The sequence below is a fragment of the Odocoileus virginianus genome, chromosome 9, assembly GCF_023699985.2.
Source record: "Odocoileus virginianus isolate 20LAN1187 ecotype Illinois chromosome 9, Ovbor_1.2, whole genome shotgun sequence".
Taxonomy (NCBI): Eukaryota; Metazoa; Chordata; class Mammalia; order Artiodactyla; family Cervidae; genus Odocoileus; species Odocoileus virginianus.
In genome coordinates, this window is record NC_069682.1 from 70,219,852 (window position 1) to 70,237,097 (window position 17,246).

A 17,246-nucleotide genomic window follows, 5' to 3' on the forward strand; every position below is an offset into this window, starting at 1 on the left:
TACTGGCCTTGGTCCAGTGCCGCCTCCTCAGAGAAGTCCTCCCTGACCACCCCAGCTAACATAGTCTCAGAGTAGGTTTATCACACTGGCCAGTTCATTTTCTTCTTAGCCCATATTATGACCCAGAGTCACGTTATTTGTTTACCTGTCTACTCTCTGTCTCCTGGGCTAAGAGCTATGTGGCTAAGGACAGTGAACTAACATGAAATAAGTTCTAAATTAATACTGTTGGATGAATAAATGGAAGAATAAATGAATAAAAAAATAAGCCAAATAACCTGGATTAAACAGTGAGATTGTTTTGTCATAATTTCTAGCATAGATTTATTTATCAACTATTTACTGAGCACCTACTATGTGCCAGAAACTGTTCTAAGTACTGGACTTACAGCACTGTACAAAAGAAAGTTTGCATTCTCATAGGCTTATATTCTAGAAGGTGAGAAAATTAATAAACAAGAAAATAAATAATACAGCATCCTGACTAAATACTTAGAAAACCATAGCAGCATAAGGGGATAAAAAGTAATGAGGTGATATTTAGACCCGATGGTCAAGAAAGCTTCTCTGGGGAGGTGACATTTGAGCAGAGGCCTGAATAAAGTGAGGAAACAGGCATATATTTGGGAGCAAAGTGTTCTAGGCAATGGAAACAGCATGTGCAAAGGCCCTGAGGCAGGAGAGCTGGAGTGTGTGGTTGAAGTGGCGTGGAGAAAGGAGAGCAGTAAGGACATGAGATCAATTCTGCTGTGAAACCCCAAGTTCCAGAATGTGGGGCTTTGCAGTTCTTTTATGGCCACCAAGGCAAATGATTTCCAGGCCTAGGGTTGATTAACATTCTTTATTTTACAGCATTTTTGATCAGAAGTATTTGAAATCACGATTCATCTGGTGATAAGCCCCTTGGGTTTCTCTGTGAATGAACTTCTCCCCTACCCCTTCCTATGGGAGGGCATCCCCCACCCCATCCTATGGGAGGGCACCCCCCAATCCCGGTGGTCTGTAACTGTGACTAAATCCTGAAGGACCCCCCGGCAGGAAGAACAGGAGCCTCTTCTCACTGCCGCTCCCAGGGAAACATCCATGACTCACACGTATGGGGTGTGGCTCCTCAGCTGAGTTGCTTGGGGAACCACATCCCCCGGAGGAGTAGGAAGCGGGGGCCGTGAGCTTTCTGGGCTCATGCCTGGCCGCTGATTGCACAGACACTTCCTGAGCGCCTGTCGGGTGTCCAAACTGCACTGTTCCCGGGGGCTGGGGAAAGCTGAGATGCTCCCACTTGAAACATGGAAGGAGCACATCCTTCAGCACAGGCCCCACTAGCCCCCAGCTCAGGGGATGCTATCCTTGTCTGTAGAAGAGGATTATGGGGTTTCCCTGCCTAAGACACTGGACATTTTACAAGGCCTTGATTTCTCTTTTGACTTTTCTCTCTCCCCTGGAAAATGTGGCCCTTGCTAATCACACATGCTTACCACCTGGGATGGTGGTGGGGAGGAAAAGAGCGGCTCCGGGAACAAGAAGAAGCCGGCAGCCAGGAAGGCCCGTGTGGGAGGCGCCTGGCTGGAGGAGCCATGGGCCATCTGTTAGGGGGCATGGCCCACACTTGGCCTGACCCTGGAACTGTGGCCACACTGATTCAGACTAATCAGGAAAATTCAGACAATCAGGAAAATCCGAAAAAGCTTGGGTAGAAAGGTCTAGAACTCCCCTTGTGTGCTCGGGAGCCCAGAGAAACAGCAGAGAGGCTTTGTGCAGTCTCCATGTCCTCAGGGGTCATCTGTCCCTCCCCCTGTCTCCAGGGACTGAAAATAACCCTGGCTTCTGGGTATCAGCAGAGGCGCTATTCAAACAACTGGTACAGAAAGGGCCCCCACCAAGCAGAGCACACACCAGCTGGGAACAGCTGGAATAGCTGGACTGGGACACGGCATCCCCGGCCTCTTGAAGGAAGGCGACCCCTAAAGGCAGGATGCTCTCTCCAGATGGTAACCTTGCATCATCAGTGAGGGATGCTAGCGGTGCCTCCTGCCCCAGCTGTTCAAGACAAACGCCATTCCGGATTGGCTTACTGTTGCTGAAACTGGGCTTTCTTGCATCCTAACCACAGGTCAACTCAGAGATAAAGGAGCTTGTTTCTCAGGCAACAGAACTGGGAGGAAGCAGCTCCCTGAACTGTGTGGGAGACAAGAAGGTATCCTAGATAACGAGACTGTGGACCCAAGTGGACCACTGGAAGTCACCCTTGCTTGCTGTGTACTGGATCACAGAGAAGAATTGCTTGATCAGCCTGTGGGGTCCCAGCAGCAGAGGATGGCGAAACGCTCTGGGAGGGCCCAGCCCGAACAGAGTTCCTGAGGGGGCTCAGAGGGTCCGATATGTGCCGTTAACCAAGCTGGATGGCAGTGCTGTGACGTTGCTTAAGTGGATGTCGGCCCAGTCCGGGAAGGTGCCCAGCTGGAAGATGGTCTGTGCCCAAGTATTCATGGCCAAGCTGAGCAGCAGGACGCCCATCAGGTTCATCAGGAGTCCTGTCCGCACCTGCAAGGGAGCCCAGGGTGAGGGAGGGTTCTACTCGAGGCCCATTATACAGATGGGGAACCTGAGAGTCAGAAAGCCTTTCACCCAAGATGGCACAGCTGGGGAGAGATGGAGGGGGAACACAAACCCAGGACGGTTGATACCCAATAGCCTTCCATCTTTACCGCCCTAGGCTGACCCTCAAGGAGCTGAAAATGTCCCCTTTCGTTGAGTGGTTTCTAGCTGCCAGACGCTGTGCCATGCGGTTGTCATAGAGCTATGTCATTTACCCTGAAAGCAACCCTTTTAGGGTAATTCTTATTATTATTCCCATTTTATAGAAGAGGAAAACGAGGCTCAGAGCAGTTGGCTCACCCAGCATCACGCAACTTGAAAACAACCTGCTTTGATCATTAAACATCCCCTGCTCTGCATTTCCTGTCTCCTTGGAGGCAGGCCTTTGTCTCCCCTACCCTGCACCACCCCGGCGCCTGGAACGAAGAATGTGCTCAGCAAACACTTGTACAGTGAATGACCAACGAATGAATGAATGTCTGTCTTCCCGGGTGCCTGCTGCCTTTCTGCTGTCGGCGCTTCCTGCCTCTCACTCTCGTTTTCTCTCCCTTTGTCCTGCTGGGGTCTCTGTGCCTGGAGACCCTACCTCAGCTGGGAACCAACTGAGCAGATCCCGCTTGTCTGCCGCACCAGTTTAGGGCCTGCAGTCCCCAAACTCCATGGTGCAATCATCCCAGGCAGCCAGTGGAGGTGGAAGGGCGGTGGGAAGCAGGCCGAGGAAGAGGCTCAGGTTGGAGGAGAGCCTTGCTAAACCTGGGATTCCGCGCCCCCCGCAACTGTCCTCAGCTTCTGTCTCCTGTCCAGGTGACCCGGCACCGAGGTGCACCCCCACATCCCTGGTGTGGTTGCTGCTCCATCTCCCCTAGAGATGCTGCTGGGCCCAGAGCGCTTGGCCAAACAAGTCAGAAAACAGGCGGTGCCCAGAGAAAGGGGAAGGTCCTTGTCTCTGAGGCAAGCTTTGGAAAGCAGTGACTGAGTCAGCGCTTCCTGAAATCGCCTATGCAATCATCCCAGAGTGCTTGCTAGAAGTTATCAATTCTGGTCCTACTCAGAATGACCTATTCAGGAACTGGGGGGCAGGGGAGAGCGGGAGTCCTGCCTTGATACCTTGCCCACCCCTGGTCCACCCACCTCTCAGGGCCTCTGCTAGAATATGCCTGGACTCACCATGTCTTTGACCAGCAAGTGTCCGGAGGCGAAGGCGATTGAGTTGGGGGGCGTCGAGACTGGGAGCATGAAGGCATAGGAGCAGCCGACGGTGCCAGGGATCATCAAATACAGGGGGTGCACCCGCAGACGGATGGCCTGGGCCCGGAAGTCAGGGGTGAGACCCAAGCAGAGAAAGACAGAGAAACCACACGGGAGGTGGAGACAGGAGGAAAGCGAGGGACACGGCGACAGACGGAGAGACAGGAAAAGAGCCAGAGATGTACGGACAGGGATGCGCGGAGTGACAGAGAACAAGAGAAACAAACGAGAAGATGAATTTAAAGACACACGGAGCGAAATGCAGCCAGAAATACAGACACACAGGCCGAGGGAGAGACACAGACAAGAAGAGAACCATACAGAGGGAGACAAGAGAGAACGTTCCTGGGTTAGCAACGTTCCAAGGCCACGTGCAGGTTTATCAGGGAGGACCTGCAGGTTTATCAGGGAGGATGGGCAGGGGAAACTATTCTAGAACACTCCCTCTCCAACAGAGTCACCTGGAGGGCTGGTGGCCCCACCTCTCGCAGAGCTGCTGGGTCAGCATGTGTGGGGTTTGTTGCGGGGGCGGGGGGGGGGGGCGGTGGCAGCAAGAATTTGCATTTCTGACAAGATCCCAGGTGATGCTGACATGCTGGTCCACATTTTGAGAATTTTGAAAATGTGCTGGGACCACACATTGAGAATCACAATTCTAAAACCTCACGCCCTCTGCCTGGTCCTTCTCAAATGGTCCAAACAAGTAGGAGAGAGCAGGGATGCTGCTAAACATCCTACAATGCAGAGAGCTTCACATAACAGAATTCTCCAGCCCCAAATGTCCATAGTGCTGAGAAACCCTGCTTTAAAGGGAAGCTAGAACTTTGCCTCCTGTTAGGATTTCTGCTATGGTTGTCTGTCTACTCAGATTTTCCACTTCTTTTTAGTCCATATTTGGTCATTTCTATTTTCCTAGAAAACTCTTTATGTCACTAAGGGTTGCTTTTCCCAGAGGAGACCTTCTGGTGTGCTTTGAAAATATTTACTGTTTATGCATTTCTTAGAGAAAAAAAAAGATAGGATTTTTAAAAAATCACAGTTCTGACACGTTTATGCATTTTGGACGAGAATGATGACAATTGTGGCCCCCCGTGGAGCTCCCAGGATCAGGGACGAGACTGGTGAGCCTGTGTTGGGGAGGGATGTTGCCCTCCCGTCCCAGGACCCTGTCAGGACCCTCACCAGCTCCGCCAGGACAGGCAGAAAGATGATGATCGTGGCCGTGTTGCTGGCGAACTCGGTGAAGAAGGCGACCACCACGGTGATGAGCATCACGGCCAGCGCCGGGGGCACATTCTCCAGGGGGTGCAGCTGCCCGCCGATCCACGCCGACAGCCCCGACTCCTGTGGAGGGAGGAAGCAAGAGCACCTCCTCACACCCAGCCCACCGCCGGCTGCCACCCCCGAGCCTGGGCCAGGTGGAAGCGGTTAGGATTGGCCACAGCGACGACAACTGCACCCTTTCACATTCAGGTTGACTGAGGTTTAGAGAGGGTAGGTCACCTGCCCAAGGTCACATATTCGATCAGCCTCTCTGCTTCCTGAGCTGCTCTCTACTCCATACTCCACAGGCCCAGGGCCCACACCCCTGGGTCCTTCAAATAATCCATGCGGTTCTCCCGGTAGTTCGGTTGGTTCGGGTAGCCCTGACTTGAGTGGGAGAGGGGCACTGGAACTGTTAAATCTTCTCATCCCTCCAATGATAGCTATCACTTCCAAAAATATTAACATATTTATACAAAATATTCATTATTAAAATTTATAATTATTATGAATCAGTACATATTAAATATATAATATATATGATATACATATCATATATAATAGAAAACACGCATCAGCTAGAGGTCAAATACAACACAGTGAATGTGTGAATGCTCAGTTGCTAAGTCGTGTCTGACTCTTTGCAACCCCAGACTGTAGCCCACCAGGCTCCTCTGTCCATGGGATTCTCCAGGCAAGAAAACTGGAGCGGGTTGCCATTTCCTTCTCCAGGGGATCTCCCCAACTCAGGGACTGAACCCATGTCTCCTGCATTGCAGGCACATTCTTTACCACCGAGCCACCAGTGAAGGCCAGCACAATGAATAAGATTACCAATAAAGACATTTATGATGATTATTACAATGATGGTGCACAAACACTGCCATTATTATTTGTATTATTATTCATTAGCACAAGAATCACTAACCATTCAGCAAAGTAAACACTCCTTCCCATATTACAGAGAAGGAATCCTAACTTGGTGAAGTTTTTGTGACTTGCTCAGTGTCCCCAAAGTACTGACTTAAGATGTATTTTGCACTCAGGGTCATGGAGTCAGTATACTAACATTCTCCTGCAAAGCACCCTGTCACTACGTATTCTCCAGTGGACACACCAGACTGTCACTGTGCCTCTTAATGAAGGGCAGTGCCCAGAGCTGACCACAGCTCTCCAGGGCAGTGAAGACAAGGTCGATTGTCCCCTCTCTGACTCCAGACTCCACCTGCCATCAATGCTGCAGAATTATCTCCAAGCTCTCTCTCTCTCTCTCTGCTGACTTCTCCAGGAATTACTCTACTTGCGGGTATTTAATAATGATACTCTCCCGATTCTGCCCTCCAGGCCTCAAATGTATCCTAACCTTAATAACCCAGAATCCAACGCACCTTCGTTAAGTCCCCAAAGCGGAAAACGGATGTAAAATTGTGCTCGATGCTGCCCCCTGGTGGTGCTACGCGGCAATATACCAATAAGGCTACAGGGGCGCCACCTGTAGGTCGTTTTCTTGACAAAGATAAAGCAGTTGTAGGCTTAGGAGCGGATCAAGGCCAGGGTTGGGTTAGACCCCTAACATTTGGCCAAGTGTATGTCTACCACAGCCCTTTTATCAGTGCAATATCTTCTGGTACTAACGCACTTTGGCTTATCAGAGAACATGTATGCATTTCTTTTGTGTTGAATAGAAAATTTGCTGACAAATTTAGACAGCTTTGCTGACAAAGCTTAGAAACTAAGCTTTCATAGTGGATTCTAGAATATAGTATACTGTTTTGACACAAATAAATTATTTTATTTGACGCCATGACTTAAAAGTTACCTTCAAGGAATGAATAATAAATGCTTAAAGATAGTTTTCCCTAGAAGAGACCTTATAAAAAGGTTCTTCTTCCACATCCGCAATGTTTGATAACCTGGAAATTATAGTGCATGGCAGAGTCCAGACCCCGGCCCCTCCTATGGCGCAAGGAACTCTGCAGGGGAAAATGGGGCCACTAGTTTTTCTCAGAGGCCACGGCTCTGGCAAAGAGACTGATGGCAGTGTATGTAATTAAATGGAGAAGGGCTGGAGAGAGGGAATATTAATGACTTAGATGAATGAGGAGCCAAGAGCTTCCCTGTAGCCGGGCCTCTGGGTGCCAGGCTCCCAGCCAACTTCCCCCCAGCCACTCGGGGGCCCGGAGGAAGGTCTGGCAGCTTCACGAGAGAGGAGACCCCCCAGCTGCTCTCGGGGGGACTCAGGGGGCTTCACCTGCCCTTTCCTGTTCTCTTAGGAATCAGAAGCTCTGTTTCCATGGAAACACAGCCACAGGTTTTCCCAGGGACCCGCAAGGGCAGAGGGGCATGGCCAGGGGGTGAGGACAAAGGGCTCTGGAAGCAGATTAGGCTTGTCCCCCGTCCCCCCCGCCTTCATCCATTCCTCCTGCGTCTTCCTCCGCAAGTAACTTAACCTTTCTGTGCCTCGGTTCCTTATCTGTAAACTGAGATGCGATAGTGCTTGTCCTCGGGGGTTACATAAGTGCCCGGCTAGTTCAGCTGGTAGAGCATGGGACTCCTAATCCCAGCGTTGTGGGTTCGAGACCCACGTTGGGCAGCTGCTTTCCAACGTTTGGGCTTCCCTTGTGGCTCAGTTGGTAAAGAATCCGCCTGCAATGCGGGAGACCTGGGTTTGATTCCTGGGTTGGGAAGATCCCCTGGAGAAGGGACAGGCTACCCACTCCAGTATTCTAGCCTGGAGAAGTCCATGGGGTCGCAAAGAGTCGGACATGATGGAGCGACTTTCACTTTCACTTTCACTTTAGGGGGTTATGGTTGGGAGAAAAGGAACTAATCTCTAAAGCACTTAGAAAAGTGCTTGGGTGCCAGGTGAGTGCCCAAAACATTTCATTGGCCATTAGTGGCATCAAGTCACAAGATGCCAGCGGTGGTGGGACACTCAAGAAACTGCCTTGAGGAGTGGTTGTCAAACCGTTCCTTACAGCCCCCAGGGATGCCAAGAGGTGCCTGAGGCCACTGATGCAGGATGAGAGGGGAAGGCGGAGCTGGCAGGACGGTGACCCCTCTTTCTCCTCCTTTCTCACTTCCATGAGGTCCTTTCTTCCTGATCTCGCTGATATACGGAAGGATCAGATCTTAAAGGAGGGTGTTATGGTAGAAGTGAAATGTTTCAGGTTGAAATCTAAATAGGAAACCCTTGAAAAATCTCTTTAAAGGCCTCATAAAAGACAGTAGGCTCAGCTGTGTGTGCACAACTCGACATAAGAGTTCTCGGGTACGGACTTGCCTGCTGGTCCTGCAGTTAAGATGCAACTAAAGATCCTGCATGCCACAACTAAAACCCAGTGAGGCCAAATTAGATAAATAAATAAAGTAATAAAATAAATATTTTACAAAAGACTGATAGTAAAAAAATAGAATTCTTAAGTGGAGAGAGCCAGTGAACTTGACTAAAGGAAAAGAAGAAAACACTTCATGTGCATACATGAGCATTCAAACCACTGTACCGCTTACAAGCTGTGTGGCATTGGGCAAATTAATGAATGTCTCTGTTCCTTGCTTTCTTCAAAGTACAGGTAAAAACAATTCCTATATATAATAAGTACCAAACAGGGCTTACTATTACTTATTTAATTTAACAAACACTTAATACAGTGCTTATTCTGTGCTGAGAACTCTCCTCAGTACTTTGATAACATTAACTTATTAATCTTCAGAACAAGTCCACGAAGGAGTGGCGATGTGGGTGAGTGTGCCCAGTCGTTCCAATTCTTTGTGACCCCATGGACTGTAGCCCTCCAGCCTCTGCTGTCCATGGGATTCTCCAGGCAAGAATACTGAAGTGGGTTGCCATGCCCTCCTCCAGGGAACAAACCTGTGTCTTCTGCATCTCCTACATTGGTAGGCAGATTCTTTACCACTGTGCCACCTGGCAGGGATGAAGCAGTGCAGTTTTCTATATTTTACGGTTGAAGAAACCGAAGCACAAAGGTTGTGATATGCTCAAATAAGTGAAATGGGTTTGGAATTTTGTGCTCAGAATCTGGCTCTTACTTCATAATGCTACCTCTTCAATAAAATGATAAGAACAGTAAGAACAGCAATAATAATAACTCTCCAGCAGAAAATGAGGGATTCAGGAGAATACACATGTTTCTACTTGCCTATAGGGTCTGTTCCACCCTGATTTAATACCAACTTATATCACCTGAATATATTTGTAGATAAGTTTGTTGCGGATAGAGATTAAACGAGATGTACATAAAGGTGCCAGAATGAGACCAACGTTTAATTCCTGAGCCAGTAAAACTATAATAACAATAAAAGTGGTAAGCCCTCTGCATCAGCCCCCTGCCAGGTACTCGCCATCCTTCATGTCATCAGTCCTCAGAACATCCCATTTTACAGGTCACGTCCAACAAATACTGAGCGAGCATGTTAGGTACCAGGACTTTTCTAGATGCCTAGAACAGCGATGGAGAAGACAGATATGGTCCTTGCCCTCATGGACACCAATAAACAAATGAACAGGATTTCCTGGGGGGCGGGGTAGCTGTTTGCTGTTTAGTTGCTAAGTCGTGTCCGACTCTTCTGTGACCCCCGTGACCTGTAGTTTGCCAGGCCCCACTGTCAGTGGGATCTCCCAGCCAAGAATACTGGCGTGGGTTGCCATTTCCTTCTCTGGGGCCAGGGTTGGGGAGGGTGGTGTCTTCCCAACCCAGGGATTGAACCTGCACCTCCTGCACTGGCAGCCAGATCTTTACCACCAAGCCACCGGGGACGCCCAAGACCCGAGGGGTAGATGCAGCTACAGGAAGTAATCAGGGTGATAAGAGAGAGAGGCGGGCTGTGTGTGGGGGAGACTACCTTAGATATGGTGCCAGAGAGGGCTTCTCTGAGGATGTGATCTTGAAGCCAAGACCTGAGGGTAAGGACTCAGAGATCTCAGGGAAGAGCATTCGGCAGAGAGAGGAAGCAGGTGCAAAGGCCCTGGGGGTGCAAATGAGTTTAGTGTGGCTGAGAAGCAGGCCAGTGGGACTGGAGAGGAGCCCCAGGGGGACAGAGATAAGAGCTGATGTCGGGGAAATGGGCGGGGGCTGTTCTCTGGAGGTCCAGGCAAGCCTTCAGACTAGAGTCTAACTACATGGGGGAGTCACGGACAGTTCTGCAGCAGGAGGAAACTGGTGTGAACATCAAGCAGATTTACACAAGTTACTCAAGCTCAGCGCAAGCACTGGGGTCTGCTTCCAGCCCCTCAGAACCAGCAGGTGGGCGTCCACACATCCAGGCTCACTGTGGCCTGGTCCGAGGGCCTCCAAGCCCCGTGAGGCCCGGCGGTGACCCGGCGAGGGCACTGGTCAGGGGCTGGGAAATAGGACGTGCCACGAGCACTCTGGTCCCTCCTGTGACAGGCCGCCTGGGGCGGGGATGGTACGAGCAGGGGCTGTGGAGGGGGCCGCTGTCACACACAGTCTTTGTTGCACAGAAACCCCGGCTGGCTGCCCAAGGCTGGGCCGGGAGCCAGACTGGCCTCTCCAGCATGCTCAGCGGTCCTGCAGCCCAGCCCCCACTGTGAGCTGGGCTTTGTCCTCCACTCCGAGCTCAGAGAAACCTCTGGAGTGCGGGTCAGGCTCAGGGTGAGGTGAGGACCATGCCATCTTATTAAATGGCACCATTTCCACTGAGTTGCTCCGGGCAAGAACCTCTGCTTTTCCAATCCACTCAGTAATTGTAACAGCTCTATGCGATGGGCACCATTACTGTGCCCATTTTACAGATTAGGAAATGAAGGCACACAGCTCAGAGGTGGAGGACCAACTCCAACCCAGAAGGCCTGGGTCCACCATCCACGCTTTCCACCTTTGCCCTGCATGGCCTCCTAAGACCTGGCTAACATGCCACTTCCTCCTGGAAGCCTTCCCTGATGTGTCCCAAGCAAGAGGCAATAGTGAGAGGAGTCCAACAAGTTCAAATCCTAGCTCTGCTCACTGTGAGCTCTGGAGGCCTTGTGTCACAATTAGAGAATTGGTGTGCTGCCATGGAAGATCTTTTGTGACACAGCTAAGACTGGTGGCTCAGATGGTAAAGCGTCTGCCTGCCAATTCAGGAGACCTAAGTTTGATCCCTGGGTCAGGAATATCCCCTGGAGAAGGAAACAGCAACCCACTCCAGTACCTTTGCCTGGAAAATCCAGTGGACAGAGGAGCCTGGTAGGCTACAGTCCGTGGGGTTGCAAAGAATCAGACATGATTGAATGACTTAAAAAAGACCCAGCACAGCCAAATAAAAATAAATAAATGATATTTTGAAAATCCTGAATTTTAAAAAGTAAACAAGCTGAGAAGTAATTTCAGCTTTCTTTTACCTTAATTTCCGATTGACCCTTAACTGGTTGTGTTTTGAAATCTGGGGGTAGGGTAGGGCCCAGCTTCATGAGTTGTGGATTCAAATACCACTCTGCTGGCTTCTGGCTGCACAAACGTCGGCAACTTACTCAGCCTTGAGTTGCCTCTGATTCATCTTTGAAAGGAGGACAACCACAACATCTGCTTCAGTGCTGCTTTTGAAGATTAGTGGAGTCAGTATTTGCGCAGTACTTCCCGAGGTGCCTGGCACTTGGGAAGTTCTCAAGATTGAGCATTAAGAGGCTGGATTCTGAAATCAGATGGACTTAAGTTCAAACCTCAGCGCCTAAGCAGAGGGCAACTGCATGACATTAAGAGAGCTGCTTAATTTTTCCAGGCCTCAGTTTTCCTACCTGTAAAATGGGGATAACAATATTCCCTAGCCCTGAGGGTCAGCGTGGAGATTTCATGAGCTACTAGTTACCACCTGTTGGACACTGAGGCTGCACCTCCACTGAGCAGGTCTGGCTCTGCTGAGAATGTATTTCTCCCAAAATTCTTCTCTGTCTCTCCCTCGCTCACCTTGGTCTAGTCCTGGCTCTGCCTCTGTGCTCACAGAGCCCTTTAGAACCTCATTAATAGTAACACCAAGTAGTTAATATTCATAATATCTGGGCTTTAGAGCCAAACTACCTGGCCTCTAATCCTGAGGACACAGCTGTGTGGCCTTAGGGAAGTTACTTTACCTCTCTGTGCCTCAGTTTCCTAATCTACAGAATGGGGATAACGGTGGCATCTGCCTCATAGGCTTGCTGGCAGGTTTAAATATACTAATATGAGTAGAGCGCGTTGAACAGTGCCTGTTGCAGGGTCAGCCTGCTAGGGTGAGCGCTCTGTTCTCACAGGACCTCGGGTCGTGATATTAGTACCAGCAATACTAGCATAATGCTCACTGCCAGCTCCTCGGGCTTCCACACTGCACCATTTTCCTCTCTCTCTGGGCAGCACCAGGCAGGGCACGGAGCTGTGATCACCCCCACGTGGGAGAGGGGGTGTCTGCACGGCCGGTGGGGCTCACTCAGCCCCCCGCTTGCAGCTGCCCCAGGACGGGCGCTCACCTTCCCGAGCTGCCTGCTGCCTGCCCCTCTTACCTCGCAGCCTTTGGCCATGGCGAAGCCCCCTCCCAGGAGAAGGATGATGTTCCAGGGCACCGTGTCCTGAGCTCGCTTCCACGTCAGCAAGGGCACTGTCTCTGTGTTGGGAGCTGGGTGGAGAGAAGACACTCAGCCTGGGAGGGGATGCCCAGTTCCACCCACCCCCCTACCCCTGGCAGGGAAGGGACCCAACACACTCTCAGGACCCTCAGCCGGAGGAGGGGACACGTGGGGGTCTCCAGGAAGCCACAATCTGGCTTCAGCATCCGATTTGGGAGTTTCCAGGAAAAAACACACAAGCATCATGAAAGGGCATTTGCTGTAGTCAGAATCTTCTGGGATTGTGCAGTTCACATGCAGAACATCCTTTCAGGTCCTATTTTCACCCTCGTTTACGGAAGAGAAGGTCCCCTTTATAACTGAACGTGTACAGAGAGGAGAAAAAAAGAGGAAGGAAATTCAGGAGAGCAGACACCGAGGGAATGTCTGGTCCATGGAGTTATGAGACGACTGTATTTCTTCAAAAGCAGAGATGTCCGCAGCGGCTAGAACTAGGGGCTGGCGAACGTCTGCTGAAAAGGGCTGGAGGGGCCACTATCCCCGGCTCTGCAGATCTCCGCTGCGGTCAGGCCACCGTGGGAGCACGGAAGCAGCCACAGAGAGAGCAGACACACGTGGGCGCGGCGGCGTTTCCCCGAAATTCCATTTACAAAGCGGGTGGCAGCCGGATTGGGCCACGGGTGGTAGCTTGTCATCCCTGCGTTGAGAGCATCCTCCTGGATCTTGGTCCACTGCGGGTCCCTGGAACATGACCTTGCCTCTCAGAGCCCCCATCTCCTCAGCTGACCCCTGACCCCATAAAGGAAGCTGGTAGGTCCTTGTGGGCACTTTTGTGGCAGTGATGGAGCCGTGGGTGGAGTGACACTTCGGTTCAGTTCACAGCTGCCTGGCACCTGGAAGTCACTCCGTAAACACGTGCCAGATGATATATACAACACACGGAGCCCCGTGTCTGGCACCGAGCAAGCTCCCTGGAACCAGGCCTTCCCACTGCGGGCTGCCAGCAGCCTCCCTGGAGGAGGATGGGTCTGACCCATTCAAGGTTTCTCTGCTGCCAGGACAGTCCCTGGTTAAACATTCTTTGATATTTTTGTTTCCTCTTTTTGGTGTTTTTCAAAATTTTATAGCTTGGTTCTCTAAAACAAAAGTTTCTAACTGGATAACAAAGACAATCCAAAGCTACTTTATAAAGCCCCTCTACTAAACAGTCCATGAGGTCGCAAAGAGTTGGACATGACTGAAGTGACTTAGCACGTACGAGATGCACGCAGCCCATGGGTGTATACATGTGGTTCTGATGTCACACACCGCCAGCGGATTCATGGGCCAAACCCAAGTATGAGTAAGCCCAGAGCTGGAAGAGGCAGGTGGCCCAGCCCTTGGCCTTTAGGTGATAAAATAGTATTTCACTAAAGAGGCAGCCAAGGTCTGAAAAAGTGACCCACCTAGAAAGTAAGGGTTGTACAAGCAGAGGGAGGAGGTCCTGAAGATGAGTTTAAGTGAGTTAAGATAATGAGGTTGAGTGAGTTGAGTGGTGAGAGTTTATAAAACTGCTCACCATATGGTGAAGTCAGCTGTTACTGCCTTTATTATCTTCCCACCCAACCATGCCCTTGGCGCTATTTCTTATAAACGCAGCCTCTGACTGAATTTCTCACTTCTGGCTCTATCTTCTATTCTCTGCTGTCTAGCGCAGGAGCTGAAGGGACAGACGTTGAGGTTGAACTAGAATTCAGTCCTGGCTCTGCCGCTCAGCTGTGTGACTGGAGCCAAGTGCCTCTACCTCTCTGAGCCTCAAAGGTCTGCGAAAGGGAGCAACAGTACCTTCCTGGAGACCAGTGCGGACAATGACATGGGCCATGTGTGCAACGGACTCAGCACGGGGTGTGGCCGGAGCGAGTCCGTGGTCATTCAATTACAAGAGTATATTGGGGACCTACCCTAGCCCCTGAGGATATGGAAGTGGCCAAAACAGGGAAAAACCCTTCCTGTTGGAAAACTTACATCCCAATAAGTGAGGCAGGTGATAAATCAATACATGTATTATGTTGGGAAATTTTATGCGCTATGAAAAAATTAAAAAGAAAATATAGGAAAGAGACTGAGAGTGCAAAGGAGTGCTTTTCTAGATGGTGTAGTCAGGGAAGGCTTCTTTGGGGAGGTGACCTTAGGACAGAGTCTGAAGCGAGTGACGGAGTGAGCCACTCAGATGTCTGGAGAAAGAGCCTGCTGGGCAGAGAGGAAGTGGAAGCGATCACCATCACCCACATCTCCGTCACATCCCCTCTTTCTCCGCCTCAACAACGTCATCCACAGCAGCCTCCTCGCCTTCCTCCCCCTCTTCATCATCACCCACACACAGCACCCAGGACGCAGAGCCTCAGTACTTGAGGAGCGATCATAAAGGGGGCTGCAAGCACCACTCAGACCCGCAAAGGAATGGGAGACCGTGCGTAAGGTGAAGAAAATCAAGTTTGGCTTGGATGTCTGAGGTCCGCCTCCCATATCTTTTTAACTGGCGGAGTGATCTTGATCAAGTCACTTTCTCTCCATGAGAACTGACGGACCACTCTCTAAGGCCGCGTGGAAGACATGGGTGTTGAGCACTAGAGTCAGCCCTTTAGGAAAGTAGCAGAAAGCGTGTGGGACTCGATGCTTCGAGGGACAGAAACCGGAGGCAGGAAGCAGGAGGAGCACTGCGAGTAGGTACTGTGAGGGGGGGGTGTTCTGAGGGGGACCACTATGCCAGGGAACAGAAGCTGGAATCAGGCAGGAACGCTAATGAAGTAGGAGTTACACAGATGCCAAAGCTCAGAAACAGGAAAAACTCTGAAAAAAAGAGAAGTTTAAAAAAGTGAAAGTGTTAGACAATCAGCCGTGACCAACTCTTTGGGACCCCATGGACTGTAGCCCGCCAGGCTCCTCTGTCCATGGGATTCTCCAGGCAAGAATACTGGAGTGGGTTGCCATGCCCTCCTCCAGGGGATCTTCCCGACCCAGGGATCGAACCCAGGTCTCCTGAACTGCAGGCAGATTCTTTACTGTGTGAGCTACAGAGAAACTCTGAACAGACCAAGAAATGATACAGGGAGTGGATGGTGAGGAAAGCCAGCTGGAAGCAAGACAGAGAAGCAGGGAGGAAGGGAACATCTGAATCCTGTTCAGTGGCACAGCCTCAAAGCCCATGGTCTAAGCCACCTGACCCCAAGGCTTGAGGTCCACCTCTCTACAGTAAGTGCCTGTGGGTCTCTGGGAGACAAGCTCCTGGCTCATCCTTACACTATACTCCACACATACAAACCTCTCCTCCTGGAAGCTGGAGCTGCTGCTGGAATACACTTTTCTTCCCCTGGCAATAGAAGATGGTTAGATCACAACCCCTATTTCCTGACCCCTGGCCCAGAGCTCATCCCACAGCCTCGGAGGGTGATGGGCCAGCCATGGCCTCTGTCACCGGGAGCAGCTGTTGGCACTTTCTTCTGCAGACACCAGCTAAAATCTCAGTGGGGTCATAATCTGGCGATCTGAAGGCCAGCCTACAGACGTTTTGGTTTGGGTGCTCAGTGATTTCCTAAGGCTGAAACTGAACGTCTGGGTCTAGGTTTGCCTCAGTCCCCCTGCTTCCTATCCGTTTAAAACCCAGCAGGAGATTTCCATCTCTGGCTCCTTAGGCTCTTGCTTTGGGCCCAGGGTTTTTCTGGGTAGAGCCGAGGCTATTGTAGAGGCACTCACACCACTAAAGAAAGTAAATGTCCATGAATTTCTTCTTCAAGAAATTAAAAATCTTATTTGTGGACGCTGAAATCTGAATTTCATGTTATGTTCACAAGTCAGAAATATATATATATATATATATATATATATATATATATTATTCTTTTCAACCATTTAAAAAATGTGAAAGCCATTATTCTGAGTTCAGAGACTGTACAGAAACAGCCAGCCAGCTGGGTTTGACCCAGAGACTCCAATTGCTAAGCCTTGCCCTGGACTGTCACCTCTAGCACCTCTGTACCCAGACGTGGTTGAAGCTCAGACAGGGAGAGCCGAGAGGCAGGACCGTGAGGTTTGTACAATGGGGCTGTCAGTTTTAGGAGGGCCCCGCCTTCAGGCCACTGCTCACCACGCTCCAGACCACCGGCGCCCCGGCCTTTTCCACCTTACCTTTAAAGTCAAACCACCACTTGAGGGACGGCTTTTGTGACGGGAAGAAGAACAAGATGGTGACAACGGACACGCCGGTGACAGCATCAGAAATAAACCTACAAGGACAAGGCCCCAAAGCATGTGACCCTGGGCATCTCAGCAGGCCAAGGTTTGGCAGCTTTGCAAATGAGGATTTGTGGAAGGGAATTAGGCCCACTGGGAAGGGGACGCTGTTGGAGGCCACCAACTGTGTTCTGCACTGCACTCGGCAGGGACGCCAACCGCCCGTGGATGAGAAAGCTCTTTATCCACAGCTCCCTGGGGTGTTTGGACTCTGCTGGAGCCAAACCAATGTTTATCCTCCCACTTCAAGGACCCTAGGAAGAGGGATTTGATCAAGGAGGGGAGAATCTGAGAGCCACAGAAGGCTGGAGTCTGT

At 50.7% G+C, this 17,246-nt stretch overlaps 1 protein-coding gene and 1 non-coding gene across 4 annotated transcripts in view; one reads left to right on the forward strand and one right to left on the reverse strand.

Annotated features, from left to right (window-relative positions):
• Positions 1–826: 826 nt before the first annotated feature.
• Positions 827–17,246, reverse strand: part of SLC13A3 (solute carrier family 13 member 3) — a 101,405-nt gene continuing 84,985 nt past the window's right edge. For 2 of the 3 annotated variants that reach the window (XM_020887200.2, XM_020887199.2), the window contains 5 exons: positions 16,826–16,923; positions 12,599–12,711; positions 5,026–5,187; positions 3,763–3,900; positions 827–2,541 (listed from right to left, as the gene is read on the reverse strand). In XM_020887200.2, the coding sequence (XP_020742859.2) occupies positions 2,365–2,541; positions 3,763–3,900; positions 5,026–5,187; positions 12,599–12,711; positions 16,826–16,923 (688 nt within the window). In that variant the 3' untranslated portion in view covers positions 827–2,364. The remainder of the gene's footprint in view (positions 2,542–3,762; positions 3,901–5,025; positions 5,188–12,598; positions 12,712–16,825; positions 16,924–17,246) is intronic. The other variant, XM_070472727.1, reaches the window with a different exon arrangement.
• TRNAR-CCU (transfer RNA arginine (anticodon CCU)) lies at positions 7,627–7,699 on the forward strand. Its single transcript has one exon. It is a non-coding gene; the product is annotated as a tRNA-Arg (tRNA).